The following is a 20,917-nucleotide window of genomic DNA, read 5'->3' on the forward strand; positions in this document are numbered from 1 at the left end:
GCTGCCTGACCCGATGTGCTTTTTCAGCACCACTCTAATTTTGATTCTTTCCAAACAAATCTGTTGGACTACTTCCCACAAGCAAACGCATTGTGCATGCTCTACCCGCACGCAATTCTCACCCTGATCCAACACGACGGCCTTCGTCGCGGCATCTACATGCCGGAGACAGCCCGAATACGTGCCGCACTCCAGCCTAATCCGGAGCCGCTTGGTGAGGAGCTCCCGGAGCCAGGCAGAGTCCATGGCGTTGACACACAACAACCAGCAAGAAGGTGAAAGCACGTGCGTGACACCTGCCCGCATCACGTGCTCCCGCAAGCACCAACAGCCGTTAGCTCCACCCCTCGGTGATTGACAGGTGCCAAGCGCGCCTCATGCCTGTTTGAAACGTTCCGACCGTTAGAGAAGAGATATCGCGAGAGGAAGCACCATTTCCTCCCGAGACCCCCCAAAAAGAGCTTGGCACCCCGCCCCTCCTTTCGCGGAGCCGCACGAGGATCAAGATGTGGCCTCCTGATTGGTCAACCATCCCAGCCCCGACCGAACGCCGTCACGCACACTTCGGCATTTTCCGTCGATCGAGGCCTGAGAGTCGATGATCGATCCGACCGATGACCCACACGCCTCAGTCCACTGATTTTGCCCCTTTCCTTGACGATCCAGAGCGGATCGGTGTGCGGGCGAGAGGTGCCCAACATTCCCGAAAGCAGCGGGCCGTGTCGGCGCAGTTTCTCTGGTGTTGTCAATCGGCGCTCGGTTGCTCGGGCCTGCGTCTGTGGGGGTGGGGAGGAGGAGGCCGGCGCTGTGAGAGGGGGGGGGGGGGGGGGGGGGGGGGGGGGGTAGAGCCGCAATGGCGGTCGGCGGCGGCGGCGCTCGGAGGGACTCAGGCAGAGCGGCTGCGAAACCGGCCGCCCCGCTCCCTCTGTCAGACATCGCAACCTCTGCCTCTCCACAGCAAGCGCCATCTTGGCTCGGCGAGAGGAGCGGCGCGGCGAGGCAGAAGCAAGAGCGAGTGGAGGTAAGCGGCAGGGAGGGAGGGAGTGAGTGAGTGTATGGTGGGAGGAGAAGGGGTGGGTGTTGGTTGTAGGGGGGTGGGGGGGGAACAGACAGACAGTGAGTGTGGGAGGCGGGCGGACGGGGCGTTTGTACCGTTTCTTTTAATGGGAGATGGCCTCGATCTCTTGACATGATTTTTTTTCTTTCCCTTTCGCCTTCCAATGTGCAGCGGTGTCGGGGCGGAGGGAGGAAAAAACCCCAGACCGGGCCCATCGCCCCTGGCCTCTTTCTCGCTCGCCTCGAGTTTTATTTTTTCCCTCTTCCCGTCTCAACAGCGGGAGCGGCCTGCTCCCCGCTGCTTCCAACCCCGGGCCTCGCCTCATCCCTCAACCCCGCTGTACCACCGGCGGAAGCATCGGCCCCGTGTAAAGGGCTTCGATTGTCCTCTCCTTGTCTTTCTTTGACGCCCCCACCCCAAACAATTCCTCCCTCTCTCAATGCAACCGTTGCCTCCTTCATGCTTTCGGGCCTTGCCGGCCTCTCAAACTTTAATCTCTTGCTGCCTTCAACCGAAAAGGTTGCCCTCATCGTAAGGGACTAGCAACCCACTCCTAACTTTTTTTTCCCTTTTTTTTCTCTCCTTTCTCCGCTGCCTGCTTCTTGCTTGCCTCGTTGACTTTGTAAAGGGCGTTTTTTTTTTAGGTGAGGTGCGGGCTGTGGAGAATATAATTTATTTTTTTACGTTTTATTTTCTCGCGGCAGGTGTTTGGATTTTGGAGAAAGCACTGCCTTTTCAGAGTGAGGATCTGTCGGTCTTCAAAATGATATAGTCCATTCGCAATGTGTTTCATGTGAAATTTCAACCTGTTCGTGCTGGCTCTGACGAACAACATTTTGGGGCCTTTTTGGGGGAAAAAAATCATTTTCACGTGTCATTCTTAGTTGCTTTCCCGCACTCTTAATTCATTTCCTTGAATATTGGAATTTAAATGGGTCAAAAAGTAAGTTGTGACCTGTTACTAACACTTACTGATAAATATCGGAGCAATTCGTTTTTTGTGATCAACACCAAGGACAGTGCCTGAAAATAACTGAATCCAAACATGTTGAATTAGACAAGTCACAGAAGATAAGTCTAAAAAATGATGCCCTCAGGGGATGAGTGTTAAATGGCTGTAAATTAAAATCAGTATTTTATTGAATAAAACCTAAGATTTGGTGACATGACCAACCTGCTCAGCGAATAAAATGTTGAATGGGATCATGTCACTCATGACATTAAGACATCCCCAACTCATCCTCGAGGTTACAAATGAAAGCAAAGATGTATCTACCTAGTGCCCGTAATGTTAATTCTTCTCTTGAAGAAGCTGACTCATGCCAGGATGCATTTTGATTTGTATTCTACTGGTTGTCTTTTGGTGCCAGTGAGTGTTGCCTGTCTATTCTCAACATCCACATGCTATTTTTGCAGGGTATTCAGTAAGAGGCCTGGTTGTCTAAATCTAGGATCAGATAACCAAAGGATTCTGGAGTTAGTAACCCTGTGGTTTATGGAGTCATCTGCTCATAATTACAGGGATTTTGATTCATTTCCCACTCAAGTCTCATCCATCCCAAGGAAAGCTGTAGTCTAACTCGTCATTTATCCAGTGGTGGATGCCTTTTATTTGGTCTCGGCTGAGAAAGGAAATGATCCTGTGTGTCTTCCTAATCGTCTGTTTTGTAGTCATGGGGGTATTTTTATGTTAATCTGTTCAGATACATGGCTGGCAGGTGGGTTTTAACCCAGGTTTCTCAAAGGTATGGACACTACCACTGCACCACAAGAGCCCTTGTAGTTATAAACTATGTTACCATTTGTTCTTGTGGGTGATCCTTTGAGGCTGAGATAGATAAACTTTTATCACTTAAGGAATTAGAGGCAAAATGGCAGGAAATTAAAGTTGAGTATTTCAGCTCCTATAAGGTATAGGTTGTGATCTAACAGAACTGACCTTTCCTTTATGTAATACATTGCTTTATAAGCAAAGCTTTTGGTTTAAGTTTGTCCCTTTGGGTTATTTGCACTGTGCATGTTTTGTACGTTCAGTTGTCTAGTGTATTCGTGAAATTTTTTTTTGAGGAAATGTCCTCGTGAAACGTCCCCGTGAAACCTTCAAAATCTTCACATGGACTTGAGTATGAGGGTAATTTGCTTTTGTTTGAAAATAAAATTTCTGTGACGTATCTCAATATAGTTTTACTGAAAATCAAATCCTGTCTATTGAATATTTGCCAAAAAAGTGAAGGTGACAGAATATTATTGTTAGTTGTAGGATTTGGTTGAGTTGCATTCTTGAACCACTGCAATCTACGTGGTGTACTGACACCAACGGTGTTGTTAGGGATTTCCAGATCAGGATGGTGTTTGTGTTTGGGAGGTGAACATGCAGATGATTGTTCCCTTCCATGTGCTACCTTTGTCCTTGCAGATGATAGTGGTTGTGGGTTTAAAAGGTGCTGTCAGAGAAGCATGGGTGAGTTATTACAGTGGATTTTGTAGATAAACTCTGTAGCTGTGTGTTGGTGGATGGATTAAATGTTTAGGTGGATATGCTTTGTGATGGATGGTATCAAGCATCTTGTTGGAGCTGTATTTGTCCAGGCAAATGGAATATATTTCATGACTTGTACTCCTGTCTGTGCCTTGTGAATGGTGGGAAGGGTTTTGGCTCGTCAGAAAACCCAGCCTCTGACCTGCTATTGTAGCCACAGCATTTGTATGCTTGATCCAGAACAGTTTGCCCCACTGTTAATATTGAAGGATTCACTGATGGTACTGTCATGTAATATTTTGGGACAATGGTTGGGTCATTGTAATTGCCTAGCACCTGTGGTGCAAATGTCACTTGGTACTTGCTGCAATCCTGGATATTGTCCAGGACTTGGTGTATATGGACACGTACTGCTTCAGTGTTTGAGGAGTAGTGAACGGTGCTGAACATTTCACAATCATCGACAAAAATGCTCAGTTTGACCTCTATAATGAAAGTCATTCATAATAGTTGGACTGAGGTCACTATTGTAAGTAACTCATGCAGAGTTGTCCTGGGGCTGAGACGGTTGACTTCCAACAACCACAACCACCTTCCTTCATGCTAGGTTTGATTCTGTCCAGCAGAGAGAATACTTCTGATTCATATTATCCTTCTATTTTATCAGGGCTCCTTGAATTTGTGTTCTCAAATGTGAACCTTCATGTCGAAGGTGGAGTCTTTTTACCTCCTCTTGGCTTTCCAGTCCCTTTGTCCCTATTTGGACCAAGGCTTGTATTGAGGTCAGGAGTGAGCAAATGGAGGCTCTCATGTCTACCTGAGCTAATTTCATGTTCTAACATTTTGTCTGTACCCTTGTGGAGTGAGATTTTGAGAATCCTTACTAAATGTAACAAAGATTTCCGCTCCACCACTTTCAGGTATTGAGTTTGAGGCGGCCACATTGTCTGGATGGAAACATTTCTCCTTGTACCCTCTAATCCAGCTACCAGTTGCTTTAAGTCTCTACCTGTTGGTTACTTAATTACTTACAAAAATAGAGCAGGGAGGAAATAAATTCCTAGGCCCCTCATTTTATGCAGTTTGATTAATTCTTTTTCTGTTTTCTCTTCCAAGGAAGGCTTTCTAACCTAGTCAAGTCTTTTCTCTGGCTTTAGTGACATCATTGTAAACTCTTCTCTATTCTTGAGCATTATTGCTTTTTGTCTGAAAGTGCAGTGACAAGAACTGAACACCGTATTCTAGCTGTGTCCAAACTAGTGTTTTATACATTTACAGCACAACTGTCCTGCTTTATAATCTTTGCCTATGCTAATAAGGAAAATATCTCATTTCCCACCCCAGGCATTTTATCTACTTGCCATACCAACTTCAGGAATCTGTAGACATGTAGTGCTAAAATCCTTCTGTTTCTCTACTGTACCCGGCATGTGCCCATTTATCATGTAATTTTTTTGCCTTGTTTTCACTTTGTACATTCACAGTCTCTCACTACTTCAGATTGAATTCCATTTATCTCTTATTCATCTACCCAGCTCGTCCATTGATACCTTCCTAAGGTACACAGCTAGAACGACTCGTCAATATGTGTTTCCCATTGTTGTCGTAGACAGGTACAACACTTTTTTCTCTTCATTATCCAGTATCATAGCAAGTGAATTGGTCAGAGCAGCATTGACCTTGGATCAAAGTGTCTGCTGCCTTTGGGTGATGTGTGTAGCAAGAATGCAGTAGAGTCCCCTGACATTACCCTCCATGAACCGATGCTTGTATTTGACAGTCATTGTAGCATCTGATCTAACTTCTATAGTCTCTCGTTAATTTGTATCCTCCTCCAATCCCACTCTGCTTGTTTTCAAAAATTTCTTATTCGCTTTTTAAGCCTGGTGAGCTGTTATGCTCTATTTTGCTGTCCACTGCCAAATAAAATGTGAGACCTGTTTCTGAATGTAGCGAGTGGTTTACATTTATAAGTTATTTGTTAGACAAATGGTACGGCTTATATACTTGACCAATAAATTGGAACTTCCATGGTGAAGGAGGTCAAAAGTATATGCACTTTATTCTTTTAAAAGCAGTGAAGTAACCTGTAGTCTTGATTTCCAGTTTGAATTTCACTGACCCCCTATTTCTGGTTCCAAAGTCATCTGATTCCTGATGGGCTCTTTCCCAAAATATCAAATTTTTTTTTTTCTTTTTTACTTGCTCCTCAGATGTTGCCTGACCAGCTGTGCTTTTCTCTCGACTCTAATCTCCAGCATCTGCAAGTCCTCATTTTCGGCTTGTTTCACTATCAGTTTGAGGCCACGATAGATTTAATTTTCAGTTTATTGCATTATCTCTTACTTCAATGTTCCTCGTTCATCTTTGCTGCTAGTTTCATGAGGGACCAACACTCCGCCCTCAGCAAGACTGTGATCACATTTGAACATGGTCATTGAGCTCATGGAGAATATCATTTAAAGTGTAATATGCTCTTGTCAGACATGAACACATTTCAACAGACTTCTCAAAGAAAATCTCGAGTTCCTCCCTTAAAACTTAGGTGATACAGGACCTGTTTATGACCTTCATCCTTGCTGATGCCAGCTAACTTGGAACAAACCAGAGACTGAACCTAGGAACTCAATCTGTATGGTTCACATATCCATTGAATATTTGCCAAACCAGCGTTATCATGGATCATCGTTGCAAAGGTGACTGGGTATTAAAGTTAACTGGAAATGTGTTGCTGGAAAAGCGCAGCAGGTCAGGCAGCATCCAGGGAACAGGAGAATCGACGTTTCGGGCATAAGCCCTTCTTCAGGAATTCCTGAAGAAGGGCTGATGCCCGAAACGTCGATTCTCCTGTTCCCTGGATGCTGCCTGACCTGCACTTTTCCAGCAACACATTTCCAGCTCTGACCTCCAGCATCTGCAGACCTCACTTTCTCCTATTAAAGTTAACTGCCCCATGAGGCATACCCTAAGTTAAATTGCTTTGAAAAGAATAGCAAAGATATTTAACCATCAGAAGATAATCATATTTCCAAAATTTTAATATCACCCCTAGATATCATGTCTCAAATCTGTGATGTGTAGTTCCATCTTGCATTTTCATGTGATGGGGTTACTTCTCAATTTCTGGTATGAAAGAGAGTTGGGGGCATGTTTCAAGGCCTTTTATCAGTCTGCTTAACACCTATCTAAGAATGTTTGTCTTAGCTGTGTTCTTTAGCTGGGAAACTACTTTTTGATGTAAGTGAGCGAGATGCTATTTCCACTAGTACTCGTAGACTGAATTGCAGTCACTGGTGACCTGTTGAGAAGTGTGGTGGTCAATTTATAAACCCTCCAGACTGTTACGCAATTTATATGGAGTATGCTTCTGTCAAGATAAATATTCTTGTCTATCAGTTTTGGTTTTTGCCTCAGGAACCCCCAAATATGGGAATATAGACAATTCAACCATTTCTCATAATATGAGAATGAAATGTGTGACATTGTGTTAAATCTGTGCTGTACCACTTGCAAGACCTTCTGTACTCTTCCTGGTTAATTGTCTGATTTCTGTTGGGACTGCCCACTTTTTCTAACTTGTCTTTGTGACTTTGTCTGTATTCTTTGTTGTTTAAAGGAAATATCACCAATACTTGGGGTTACTTCATGTGCTTCTTTCTCCCTGTCTGTGATGGAGATGCCACATTTCAGGAGGGTAGTCTTCAAAAAATTCTTGTACCTTATCTTGCATGTCGTGCCCAAGTTTAATTTGTGAATGCATGATCATCTTGGGTTTTAGTACATGGAAGTAGATTTCATCGAAGCTGGGCTCTGATGAATTCTTTAATGGTTGGCAATTTCTACTTTTTGAATTAACTTGATGTTCTGCATCTTCCATGAAACCTGTCCAACTACTTAATATGGCTGAAGTAGGTAATCTAGGATGCAAATTTGTAGGAGAAGTGGTGTTACCACAGTTTTATATAGAGCTAGGGCTGTTGAAAGTTTATTTCCTCCAGAACTCTTGCAGAAATAGACAAATGTTAAGCTTGCAGAGGCAATTCTATTTGCCACTTTACTGTCAATGCAGACATTTCTTGAGATTGTGGTTTGAAGATGGGTGAAGTGATCAACAGTCTTTCGGTTTGTGTTGTTAATAATTATAGGAGGAAGGGTATAGTCAGTTTGACAGTGATTGGAGCAGCTATTTTCTTGAGCTCGTGGTTTTCATCAGCTAATTTTGAAAAATCTTTTGAAGACCATTTTAGCAGTATGGCAGAGCTTAATCATGGTAAATTAAAATTTCTGTATCATCATTTCTGTCTTCGTGTGGGTATCAGTAAGCCTCCAGTTGAAGAGATTGGCATCTGTGGGGTAATTTCCATGACTGTTTTGCATTAAATGCCTCAAAACATGGCAAAGAATTTATTGAATAGTGGATAGGCCATGTTACACCCCTGCTTGACAACATTTGCTGCTTCGAAGTGGTCAGTGTATTCATTGCACTCAGCAACTCTAGCTATCATTCCATGGTAAGATTATCCTATCACATGGCCACTAAAAATTCAAACAGGACCTCAAGCCTGTTCTGTTATTCAATAGGTTCATGGCTGATCAAATATTCCTTATGGACATTTGATTGCATTTTGTCCTTAACTCTTGATTTTCCTGACTGATCAAAATCTCTATCAGTCTTAAATATACACAAGGATTCTGTCCCCATTGCTCTCTGTAGCAAGGAATTCTAAAGACACTCAACCCTCAGAAGAAATTCCCCCTCGTATCAGTTTAAATTGACATCCCTTTATTCTGAGGCTGTGCCCTTGTTCCCAAACACTCTCATAAGATGTAACCTCCGCTCATGATTTAACCAGTCAACCCCCTTAAGAATTGTTTCCATAAGATTCCTTCTCATTCTTCCAGTGAGTAAAGTCCCAATCTGTTTAGCCTTTGCTCACAGCACAGTCCCTACACACCAGAGGTAGTCCTTGTAAACCTTTTCTGTTCTGCCTCCCATGAAATGCTATCTTTCCTTATGGAGACCAAATCTGCTGTCAGGAGTCCAGATGTAGTCTCACCAGCACCTTGTCCAGTTGCGGTAAGACTTCCCCATTCTTGTACTCCAAACCTCTTGAAATAGTGGCCAAATTACTGACGTGGCTGAGAAATTGCGACAGAAAGTAGTGATATTGGTTGGATACTGAAATTTGCAGGTTGTGACCAGTAGTGTCTCATGAGGATGTGTTCACGCTTCAATTATTCACATTATTAATGACTTGGGTGATGGCATAGAAAGTCATGAATCCAAATTTGTTCTTGACACCAAATTAGATGGTATTGCAGACAGTATAGATAGTCAGTTATAATTTTATGCGAAGTGAATGGGCAAAACTATTCAGATGGAGTTCAATGTAAGAAGGCACAAGGTTATCCATTTCAGAATGAGAAAGAATAGATAAAGATTTCTAGTTAGTATGAAGTTCAATACAGTGGATGTCCAGAGAATTGGGGGAGTGTGTGCATGGTTCAGGTGCATAGATCTTTAAAACGACACAGACACCACCCAGGCCTTCCAGCTCCTGCAAGACTTCCGTTTCCCCGGCCCCGAACACCTCATCTTCACCATGGATATCCAATCCCTTGACACCTCCATCCACCATGACCAGGGCCTCCAAGCCCTCCGTTTTTTCCTCTCCCGACATCCCCAACAGTACCCTTCCACCGACACACTCATTCGTTTGGCCGAACTGGTCCTCACACTTAACAATTTCTCCTTCGAATCCTCCCACTTCCTCCAGACCAAAGGGGTAGCCATGGGCACACGTATGGGCCCCAGCTATGCCTGTCTCTTTGTTGGCTACATAGCACAGTCGATCTTCCGTAATTACACCGGCACCACTCCCCACCTCTTCCTCCGCTATATTGATGACTGCATTGGCGCCACCTCATGCTCCCGCGAGGAAGTTGAGCAATTCATCAACTTCGCCAACACATTCCACCCCGACCTTAAATTTACCTGGACCACCTCTGACACCTCCCTCCCCTTCCTGCACCTCTCCATCTCCATTAATGATGACTGACTTGACACTGACATTTTTTACAAACCCACCGACCCCCACAGCTAACTGGATTACCCCTCTTCCCACCCTACCTCTTTCAAAAATGCCATCCCGTATTCCCAATTCCTCCGCCGTATCTGCTCCCAGGAGGACCAGTTCCACCACAGAACATACCACGTGGCCTCCTTTAGAGACCGCAATTTCCATTCCCACATGGTTAAAGATGCCCTCCAACGCATCTCGTCCACATCCCGCACCTCCGCCCTCAGACCCCACCCCTAACAAGGACAGAACGCCCCTGCTGCTCACCTTCCACCCTACCAACATTTGCATAAACCAAATCATCCGCTGACATTTCTGCCACCTCCAAAAAGACCCCACCACCATCCACTAATACTATTTATTGCATTCGTTGCTCCCGATGCGGTCTCCTCTACATTGGGGAGACTGGACGCCTCCTAGCAGAGCGCTTTAGGGAACATCTCCGGGACACCCGCACCAATTAACCACACCACCCTGTGGCCCAACATTTCAACTCCCACTCCCACTCTGCCGAGGACATGGACATGGAGGTCCTAGGCCTCCTTCACCGCCGCTCCCTCACCATCAGACGCCTGGAGGAAGAACGCCTTGTCTTCCGCCTTGGAACACTTCAACCCCAGGGCATCAATGTGGACTTCAACAGATTCCTCATTTCCCCTTCCCCCACCTCACCCTAGTTCCAAACTTCCAGCTCAGCACTGTCCCCATGACTTGTCCTACCCGCCTATCTTCTTTTCCACCTATCCACTCCACCTTCCTCCCTGACCTATCACCTTCATCCCCTCCCTCAATCACTTATTGTACTCCATGCTACTTTCTCCCCACCCCCAACCTCCTCTAGCTTATCTCTCCATGCTTCAGGCTCACTGCCTTTATTCCTGATGAAGGGCTTTTCCCCTAAAGGTCGATTTTGCTGCTCCTTGGATGCTGCCTGAACTGCTGTGCTCTTCCAGCACCACTAATCCAAAATCTGGTTTCCAGCATCTACATCATTATTTTCTGAACCGAGGTAAAAACAAGACAGTTAATGGAATGCAGATCTTTGTATCTAGAGGGCTGGAGTACAAGAATGCAGATGTACACCTACAGTATAACAAGATCCTGTTTAGAGTCGAGAGTGTGGTGCTGGAAACGCACAGCAGGTCAGGCAGCTTCCGAGGAGGAGGAGAATTGACGTTTCAGGCATAAGGGCCTTATGCCTGAAATGTCAATTCTCCTGCTCCTCGGATGATACCTGACCTATTGTGCTTTTCCAGCACCACACTCTCGACTCTGATCTCCAGCATCTGCAGTCCTCACTTTGTCCTAAGATCCAGGTGAGACCCCACTTGGAGTACTGTGAACAGATCTGTTCACCTTAGGAACAATATTTTGACTGTGGAGGGAGTACAATGCCGATCTATTAGAATGATGCCTGGACTTCATGGGTTAAGTTACGAGGAGAGATTATAATATTTCTTCTCGAATTTGGAAGGTTTTGGGTTGATCTGATCCAAGTCTTCCAGATATTAACAGGAAAAGACAGGGCAAATATAGATAAATTATTAAGAGATGTGGGCCAGAGATGTGGGCCAAAGACATGTATATGGAGTTGGCAACAAATCAGCTAATCTCTCCTTGAACAGTGGAACAGGGTTCAGGGGCTGAATGGCCTATTCCTGTTCCTATGTTCCTACTAAAGTTGCCAGCTATGACATGTAGTGAGATTTCTGAGATTGCTACACAGATTTTTGTTTGTGAAGTGTAACACTAAATGTATGATCAGCAATTTAACTGGTGCATTTCAGGCCATTGAATAGTGTTGGAGAACTTGAGATTTCCCTAACATGACAGCATCTCTTGTTCCAATATTGTTGTATTAGAGGATTGGTTTATGGAATGAAAATGGTTTACTGGAAAGGCAAATCAGACGTGGTTAAGCAGGGCAGATTAGGTGACTTTGGAATGTTTGGGCCATGGCCTTAGTCCAGGTTGTTCTGTTATAACACTTGTTTTGTTAATGTGAATTTGCTGTAATGTGATTGACAAATTGGGGATACTGTATCTCAAGCGTGAATATTTCACATGTTGCCTGCAATGCAGTTACATCGCCAACACTTAAGTGCTATTTCCAAGAATGCAACCATGTGTTATCGAAGAACTACCTGTACAGGAATATATTATGAAAGACAGTTCCAGTTGGGTGGGATAAGGTTTAAGGTTAGGTCCAAAGCACAAAGTTATCAGGCTGATACTGTTGGACAACTGTAGGAAATTCTGTTGGAACTGTGAAACCTTGTCATTAGTATCCGGAACATTTAATGCACCTGCTCTCCATAGAAGTAAAGATAGCGTTGGCATCTTTGGCAAATATAATTGTGCGTTCCCTGTGACTTTTATTTTGTATTTACCAATGCTCAGGTGAGTGCTCTATGGCTGATGTCAGCATGGGCTCATGTTCAAATCCTGAGCCACCAGTGAAACTTGTCCTTCCTTTTTTTTAATAAATCCTTTAGTGAAAATATTTTGTAATGAATGAATATCAGATAGAACAATTGATATGCTGCCCTGGGAAAATCGTTGGGTGCACCATTTAGCTTTTGCTTCTAATAGTTGGAATTAGATCATGAAATGATTTAAGAAATGCCCCAGATTTTAATTTCTGGAAGTGGTGTTTAATGGCCAACTGCCTTTTCATAATTTAAGTTCTGGAATAACTTATCTGACTGACTAGTGCCTTCAGCAGATATTGATACTGTTGCCTCCTTAGCCGAGGCAACTTTCATTTCTCCAATACTGTGTAGAAGGTTTGTGTAATGGGACTTGAATCCGCAAATTGATATATGCAAGGGTGTTCTTGTGACTAACTTGTGTTGTGCTCCTTCTGATCTCAAATGAGTAACTGGCAGTTACAAGACATAATTCTTGAAAATACCTTTTATCGTATGTAAGAAGAGTTCAAACCTTGAATACATTTTGGCCTACAAATGCAGCACTGTCAATAAGAACAAAGAGAACCAAGAATGTTACAGCACAGAAACAGGCCCTTTGGGCCTCCAAGCCTGCGCCGATCCTTATCCTCTATCTAAATCTGTTGCCTATTTTAAGGATTTGTATCCCTTTGCTCCCTGCCCATTCGTGTATCTTGTCTTGATGTATATTAAATGATGCTATCAATCCCGCCCCTGCTCATTCCAGACACCCACCACCCTCTGCGTGAAGAACTTTCCACATATATTTCCCTAAACCTTTCCCTTCTCACTTCAAACCCGTGACCTCTACTAATTGAGTCCTCTACTCTGGGGGCAAAGGTTTCTTGCTATCCACCCTGTCTACACCTCATGATTTTGTAGACCTCAATCAGGTTCCCCCTCAACCTCCTTTCCAATGAAAATAATCCTAATCAACCTCTCCTCATAGCTAGCACCCTCTATACCAGGAAACATCTTGGCAAACCTCATCTGTACCATCTCCAAGGCATCCACGTCCTTTTGGTCATGTGGCAGAACTATATGCAGTATTCCAAATGTGGCCAAACCAAAGTCTTATACAATTGTAACATGACCTGCCAACTCTTGTACTTGATATCCCGTCCGATGAAGGAAAACGTGCTGTATGCTGCCTTGACCACTCCACTGACCTGCGTTGCCACCTTTAGGGAACAATGGACCTGAACACCCAGATCTCTCTATACAACACTTTTCCCCAAGACCTTTCCATTTATTGTATAGTTCGCTGTGGAATTGCATCTTCCAAAATCCATCACCTCGTATTTGTCTGGTTGAACTCCATTTCTCTGCCCAACTTTCCAATCTATCTGCCATCCCATTGCCCCCTCTCAGTTGAAGCAAAATGCTCAGAGACACATTATAGTTTTACCTCCTCCATCTTTATTCTGGTCCCTGGAGGGAGGGGGAATGATCATCCATGTGCACAGAGACAAGAGTTCACGGACTTTTCTGGAACAGTAGTTTCTCAATGAACTATATAGACATTGTACAGAGTGGAGCATCCAGATAAGGCAACATACATATTGGTTCGGTGACTGTTACTATCAGCAAGTGTCCATAGTAAAGATTTAAGCCATCTGTTACATAATGAATAACTGACTTGACATAATGAATACTTTTTGCCGATTAACTCATGTTACATACTGAATGCTACCTCATCTTGTTAAATGGCTGTATAGAATGAATGCTTTTCCACCTTGTTCACCCATTACCCTTGCCTGAAGCACCCCATTGTTAACTAAGTTCTTATCAGACCTGAGTCATGTTCAGCTGAACCTCTTGTTTAAAAAAACTCAGAGCTTAACTTTTTTTCCCTGCCTGCTTGCACCCTATACACATTCCCATATCTGTATTTTATATTCTCTGACAGACCCCTTCACTATCTGCTACTCCACCAATCTTAGTGTCATCTGCAAACTTGCTAATGAAGCGACCTACATCATCTTCCAAATCAGAAACAACAGTGATTCCAACACAGATCCCTGTGGGACACCACTGGTCACAGTTCTCTATTTTGAGAAACTCTCTTCCACTAATACTGTCTCCTGTTGCCCAACCAGTTCTCTCTCTATCCAGCTAGGACACCCTGGACCCCATGCGATGTCACTTTCATCAGCCTACTATGGGGAATCTTATCAAACACCTTACTATAGTCCATGGATATGACAGCCACATCCCTTCCCTCAACAATCAACTTTGTCACCTCTTCAAAAAATTCTATTAGGTTAGTAAGACATGACCTTCCCTGCACAAACCATGCTGCCAATCACCGATAAGCCCATTTTCTTCGAAATGTATATATTTCCTATCTGTTAGTAAATTGTCCAGTAGTTTCCCTACCGTGGACATCAGGCTCACAGGTCTGTAATTACCTGGATTATCCCTGCTACCCTTTTTAAACAAGGGGACAATATTAACAATTCTCCAGTCCTCTGGGACCTCCCCTGTATGCAAGGATGCTGCAAAGATGTCTGTTAAAGGCCTAGCTATTTCCCCTCTCGCTTCCTCAGTAACCGAGGATAGATCCCATCCGGAGCTGGGGAATTGTCCACCTTAGTGCCTTTTAGAATACACAATACTTACTCTCTCCTTATGCTGACTTGACCTCGAGTAATCAGAGATCTACCCCTCACCTCAACATCCACCACGCCCCTCTCGGTGAGTACCGATGCAAAGTACTCGTTAAGAATATATAATCAAAAAGTGCTCAACCCATTTGAATCCACATTTGCTTCATGTTTAGAATTAGATGTTGTCACACTTATTCAAGCATATGGATACAGGAGTCCGATGAAAAGTGGGTAGTGTCATACTTGGGTAGAAAATCTTCGGTACAAAGTAGAAAAATAAAGAAATAAGGTTAAAAGTTTGACATGACGTTTGCTGTGTGTTTAGCCTTGTTGGGTTCGCACTCCCCTCAAGGGTTTGACCTCCTTCATGTTCAATGCCGCCACAAATGCTGGGAGACCTTGGGCTCACTCTCTTCCTTTCCCCTGTGCCGGACGTGATCTCCACCCTGTTGCGCCAAAGTTGACTCCCTTCATTGCCACCTTCAGGAGAAACCTTCCCAGGCACACTGGACACTTGGAAGTCGCTGATGTCTACAGCGGATAAGTAGATTAAAAGGAAAAGAAAGGAGAGAAATGCTGTGAATGAAGGGGGAAGAAAAAGCAGACAGAGCATACAAGTTCTGGGCAGGAGTCCACATGCTGCACTGCTACTCTGCCCCCATCTTGACAACTAGTGTCTGACTCAGGAGGATAGAATTGAGTTTTATGGACTTGAGCATGTCATTAAGGACAATTGATCTGTACATTGCTGAGCATGCACAACATATGGTTGAGGCAAGTGAATGGAGTGGATGTCGCTGTGTACTAAAGCCGACAGATGCACGCTTTCTCTAAGTGCGATCAGAGCCGGAGCCCATCCTAATCTTATTCATCCTGAATCTACGCCTAATGTACCTCAGATTGGCCACATAGCCCAAATCGGATGTCAAAGCTAGAGTGTTCCTGTTTTCTTGAACTTGGCGAGCAATAGCTTCCATTTGCCTTAAGTAGTTAGGTTACAGGCAGCAGAACTTTGATTACCTTTAACTTGAAGTGGGCCTGGAGAGCAGTATCTGGATTAGTGGTGCTGGAAGAGCACAGCAGTTCAGGCAGCATCCAAGGAGCAGCGAAATCGACATTTCATGCAAAAGCCCTTCATCCTGATGAAGGGCTTTTGCCCGAAACGTCAATTTCACTGCTCCTTCAATCCTGCCTGAACTGCTGTGCTCTTCCAGCACCACTAACCCAGAATCTGGTTTCCAGCATCTGCAGTCATTGTTTTTACCCTGGAGAGCCGTAGACAGTTGTATTTATAAGTAACAAGCTCATGGACACGTCAGCAGGTTGCATGGTCAACAAATGAGGTAAATGACTGATTAATATAAACGCAAAGGCTCACACATACAAAAGAAAGTTAATCTGGATAGGAAAGGCAAAAAGAAGCAGCAAAGATTTTAAAAGAATGAAATAGTTTTAAGGATAGTACGATTGCAACATTTAAAAGACATCTGGATGGGTATATGAATAGGAAGGGTTTGGAGGGATATGGGCTGGCAGGTGGGATGACATTGGGTTGGGCTAACTGGTCGGCATGAATGAGTTGGACCGAAGGGTCTGTTTCTGTGCTGTACATCTGACTGTATGACTCTTATCGATATGAAAGCTAACAGCAAACACATTCATCAATATGGTAAGGTCTGGTGATAAGTGGGCTATAGCATATTTCACGTAAAATTTAGCAGTGAGAAATACAAAGTACTAATTTTTGATAGAGAAAAGGTGAGTAATATGGACTTAATAGTGCAGCTTTTAAAAGGGTGCAAAAACAGGTTTGAGGGTTCTAATACACAAATCTTTGAAGGTGAAGGAACGAGCAGTTCCTTCTCCAACATTTGCATCACTGCATTTCTTGTCTGTTTGTCCTCTTAGGCTCCTGCTGCAGACGATTAGAGAATGTTAATCTTTTGGCTACTTTCTTCAATGCTCCTACAGTTTTCTCTTCTATTGACCTTTTTTCTTGTAACTCTGCATGATGTTTCTCAGCTGGAGTATCATACTCAATTTGAAGCCCCTCACTTATGGAAGACTGTCGAGCTCAGTTAATGAGAATGCAACGATTTAATAGAATGGAAGAGTAAAGGAGTTTAGGTATCCTTCCAACTCAATACAGGCTAGTCAGGGGGTACAAAAAGTTACCAAAATGGCAAATGGAAGGTTAGAATTGAGATACACACACACACACACACGCACACGCACACGCACACGCACTAAGAAATAATTCTTTAGATATATTTATCCTTGGTAAGTCTCCACCTGGAATATCGCATTCATTTGTGGCCGTTCCGGATTAATGAGAATTAGATAAAAGCTTGAAGGAATAGAACATGGAATAATACAGCACAGAACAGGCCCTTCGGCCCACGATGTTGTGCCGAACATTTGTCCTAGCTTAAGCATCCATCCATGTACCTATCCGATTGCCGCTTAAAGGTCACTAAAGATTCTGACTCTACCACTCCCACAGGCAGCTCATTCCATGCCCCCACCACTCTCTGGGTAAAGAACCCACCCCTGACATCTCCCCTATACCTTCCACCCTTCACCTTAAATTTATGTCCCCTTGTAACACTCTGTTGCACCCGGGGAAAAAGTTTCTGACTGTCTACTCTATCTATTCCTCTGATCATCTTATAAATCTCTATCAAGTCAACCCTCATCCTTCGCCGTTCCAACGAGAAAAGGCCTAGCACTCTCAACCTATCCTCGTACGACCTATTCTCCATTCCAGGCAACATCCTGGTAAATCTTCTCTGCACCCTCTCCAAAGCTTCCACATCTTTCCTAAAGTGAGGCGACCAGAACTGCACACAGTTTGATGTTACATTGGATAAATGTTGTTTGTACTTTCTTGAGCATCGAAAGTTGGGTTGACTGAATTAAGGTGTTTAACACCTCAGGGATTTAATCAGCTGGTACAGAGAAACAGTTTCCCAATGGTGAATGTTGAACAATGGGAAAGCATTTGCACAGCCTAATTCTAATTTTGAGTGAAACCATAAAGTACTTCGACACAAAAGTTAGTAGCAATCTGGACTTAGCTTAACAAAAGGCCATGGATTCTGCTGAGGTTTCAAACCAAATGTACCTCCAAACTGCGCAGCTGTGCAGCCCTCCTGACCATACATGCAAACTAACTGGTTCATATCTGGTTTCTCTAGCCGCTATTATGCGTGGACCTCTGAGGTCTGCTTAGCGGTTGGAAAATGTTGAGGTGTAGGGATAACAGTGTTGAAATACAGGTCATAGATAATTTGATGATGTAGTTGAATGTGTTTGAAGAGCTGAATGGCCACTTCTTGTTCTCGTATTATAGCTGAGCCTGACCCTGCCTGCCTACTTTCCTTTGTCCATGTTTAGCCATTTCAGAGGACAATTAAGAGTCAACCACGTTAGTACGCATAATGAGTCAGATGTTAGGCCAGACCAAGTAAGGGTGACAGAGTTCCTTGTTCATTGAACCTAATGTGTTTTGCAACAATTAATAGTTTGTCATGGTCACCATCAGTGAGACTAGCTTTTAGTTTAATATAATTAAATTTAAATTCCATCACCTGTCACAGTGGGATTTGAAACATCGGCCCCAGAGCATTAGCGTGGGCTTGTGGATTACTAATCCAATGATCGTACACTATGTCACCTTCTTACTCCATGTGCATATACTGTGATACTAATCCTGTGAAAAGTAGGATTTCTCCTTGTCCAGTTCCCGTTGAAGCAGCCATGCAATTGCTCTTTGTGACTGCTAATTCAACACTGGATCTTGTCTGTGTAGCTGTACAAAGTTAATGTATTGGAAGAATGTGGTTGGTAAAACATTGATAGCACTGCTGTGCCAGCCATGGGTGTTGGTGCAGGTTTATTCGCTTTTTCCAATACCTGTTATTACACCTACATTTGTGCACATGCAATATGATGATATGCATTTGTTTGTTCTGTGGGATTGCAGTCCCATGTGTTAGAGTATTATTTTGCCATTGTTTTTTCCTTCAACATGGTTTCTGGCAGGCTACTATATCTTAGTAAGGAAAAAACCTACATAGTATCAGAAGGCAATTGAATGCCATGGGAAGCAGAACCCTTGTATGCTTGACAGCTGACTCAGTGACTAAATCCCTTATTTAAAAGATGTTAAAGGTAATTGCATCATTCTGAATGATCCCCAGCTAAAATCAGTGAGACCATGGATCAAGCTAGGTACCTTGCATGTATCAGGATGTCAAATGTGTTTTATTTTTAAATTTAAAAGTAATATGCACCTGGGGGTGGTGTTGGGGAGGGGGGGGTGATTGAATCAAGAGGCATATCTCAGTAAGAGATGGATTGACAAATTGAGAGAAAATATTTAAATAAGTGGTGTTGCAAGTATTTAGAAGATGATACCTGTGGCAAATTCTTGTCTGCTATTCCAGCAATATTTGCACCATCTAGTCATCAAACCAGTAAACATACTTCTCCTGAAGAGTAGCCACTGGACCTGAAAGGTTAACTGGGATTTCTCTCCACACATGCTGCCAGACCTGAGTTTTTCCAGCGATCTTTACTTGTGTTTCTGTATACCTGTCTCACTATCTCCATCACTGAGGTTTTACTAATTTTGCATGTGAAACATGCCAGCAACCAGGATAAATTGCATGCTAGTCTTCCCCCTCAGCTCTCTACTTGGAGCGATTTGATGAAAGTCAGCCCAAGTGGAATGTTTGGCGAGTGCTGGATTCCAATTGCAGTGTTCAAACAGTTACGGAACAGTTATTGGTTACCGTGAATTGCAAAGGAAAAATGAGACAGTTTGTGATCTTGATTTGTGCTATTGCATCAGAAACAGTAGACAATCAGCAGGCTGAGACGTTATTTGGTTTTGCTTTTAGTTCATGCCTGATCCGGAACCTTCGACATGAGTTCTTGGTCATCTGTTAACGATGCCAGGACCTTCTTTGTTCCAAGGAGGTTCATGAAGGTATAAAACTTTGTCCACAGGTATTGTAACATTGTCAATGTTACAAATGTTGTCTTTTGTTTGAGTATCTGCAGTACTTGCTGATTACTCAGTCCAAATAGAAACCAAGCCAAGGCATTCGAGTTTGTCATGAGCAATCATTTGTTAACTGATTGTCCACCTAAGAAATTGTCTCACCTGGCTGATGAGTCCAATCGCAGCATTGCGTTTCTGATTGTGTGAAATAAAACAAAGAACTGTTGATGCTGAATATCTGATACACACAAACATATGCAGAGAAACTCAGGTCTGGAAGTATCTATGGAGAGAAAGCAGAGTTCACATTTCAAGATGTTACTTCTGATTTCTCTCCACAGATGTGCCAGACCTGAGTTTAACAGGTGTTTCTGGGAGATGGAGTTGACCCTTGGCCTTGATCATTTGGCACTCTTTTCTCTGGTTCCTTTTCCATACTTCATTTTGTCAATAGATTTTCTCAAAGAACTGTGTCCGTTTCTTACAGGAGGTTTCTCCAAGTTGACTACATGTTGACATCCATATTGTATTTCTTGAAGGAAGCCTTCAGGCAGTCTTTGGATTGCTGCCTTTGTATTCCTGTAATTTTAGTGTCTTCCTTGAACTGGGTAGAGAAGATTTGCTTTAGCAGTCAGAACTTTGGTATCCTTAGCAAAGACTCGCCCAGTGATGCTGGTTTTGGATGATTGTGGTCTGTCCTAGTAGTGCTGTAGGCAACTTCAAGGACACTGATGTTAAAAAGCCTATTTTCCAGCTGATGTGGAGAATCCTTTTCATGCAGTAATGGTACTGATCAAGGACTTGAGGTAGCATCTGCATGTAGTCCAAGTTTCAACACCATATAGAGAGTTGGAATGATGACTATCTTTTACATAAGGATCTTGGTATTGTCACAGACATCATAGTCATCAAAGATTCTCTTACTTTGCCATCCAAAAGCAATACTTGTGGATTGGATGCAGAGTAACATCTCTGCATTGATGTCAGCCTTAGATGAGAGGTAGTTTCCCAGGTAGGGGAAATGCTCCATATTTGGGAGGATTTCTTTGTTGATCTTAATGGAGGAATGGGCAGAACCTGTCCTGGCTCATGCTGATAAAGATGTTGAGTCTTGGCAAGGCTGAGACCAATATTTTTAAGCCTTGTTTAATATCTTTGTGGAAGTTTCTTTTCTGGGAGTGGCAGGTGATGACTTCATCTGCTTGCTGAAATCATCACAAGTGCAGTTGGTGTC

The 20,917-nt window shown here is 43.4% G+C and overlaps 2 protein-coding genes across 4 annotated transcripts in view; one reads left to right on the forward strand and one right to left on the reverse strand.

The window, feature by feature from the left end:
• Positions 1–572, reverse strand: part of exd1 (exonuclease 3'-5' domain containing 1) — a 53,539-nt gene extending 52,967 nt beyond the window's left edge. Inside the window, exon 1 of the mRNA XM_043698305.1 lies at positions 123–572. Coding sequence (XP_043554240.1) covers positions 123–306 — 184 coding nt within the window. The 5' untranslated portion in view covers positions 307–572. The remainder of the gene's footprint in view (positions 1–122) is intronic.
• Positions 573–836: 264 nt separating this feature from the next.
• The window catches only part of ino80 (INO80 complex ATPase subunit), a 214,232-nt gene continuing 194,151 nt past the window's right edge, over positions 837–20,917 (forward strand). For all 3 annotated transcript variants that reach the window (XM_043698306.1, XM_043698307.1, XM_043698308.1), the window contains exon 1: positions 837–1,021. The gene's annotated coding sequence lies outside the window, so the exon portion shown is untranslated. The remainder of the gene's footprint in view (positions 1,022–20,917) is intronic.

Source organism: Chiloscyllium plagiosum, chromosome 10, assembly GCF_004010195.1.
Source record: "Chiloscyllium plagiosum isolate BGI_BamShark_2017 chromosome 10, ASM401019v2, whole genome shotgun sequence".
NCBI lineage: Eukaryota > Metazoa > Chordata > Chondrichthyes > Orectolobiformes > Hemiscylliidae > Chiloscyllium > Chiloscyllium plagiosum.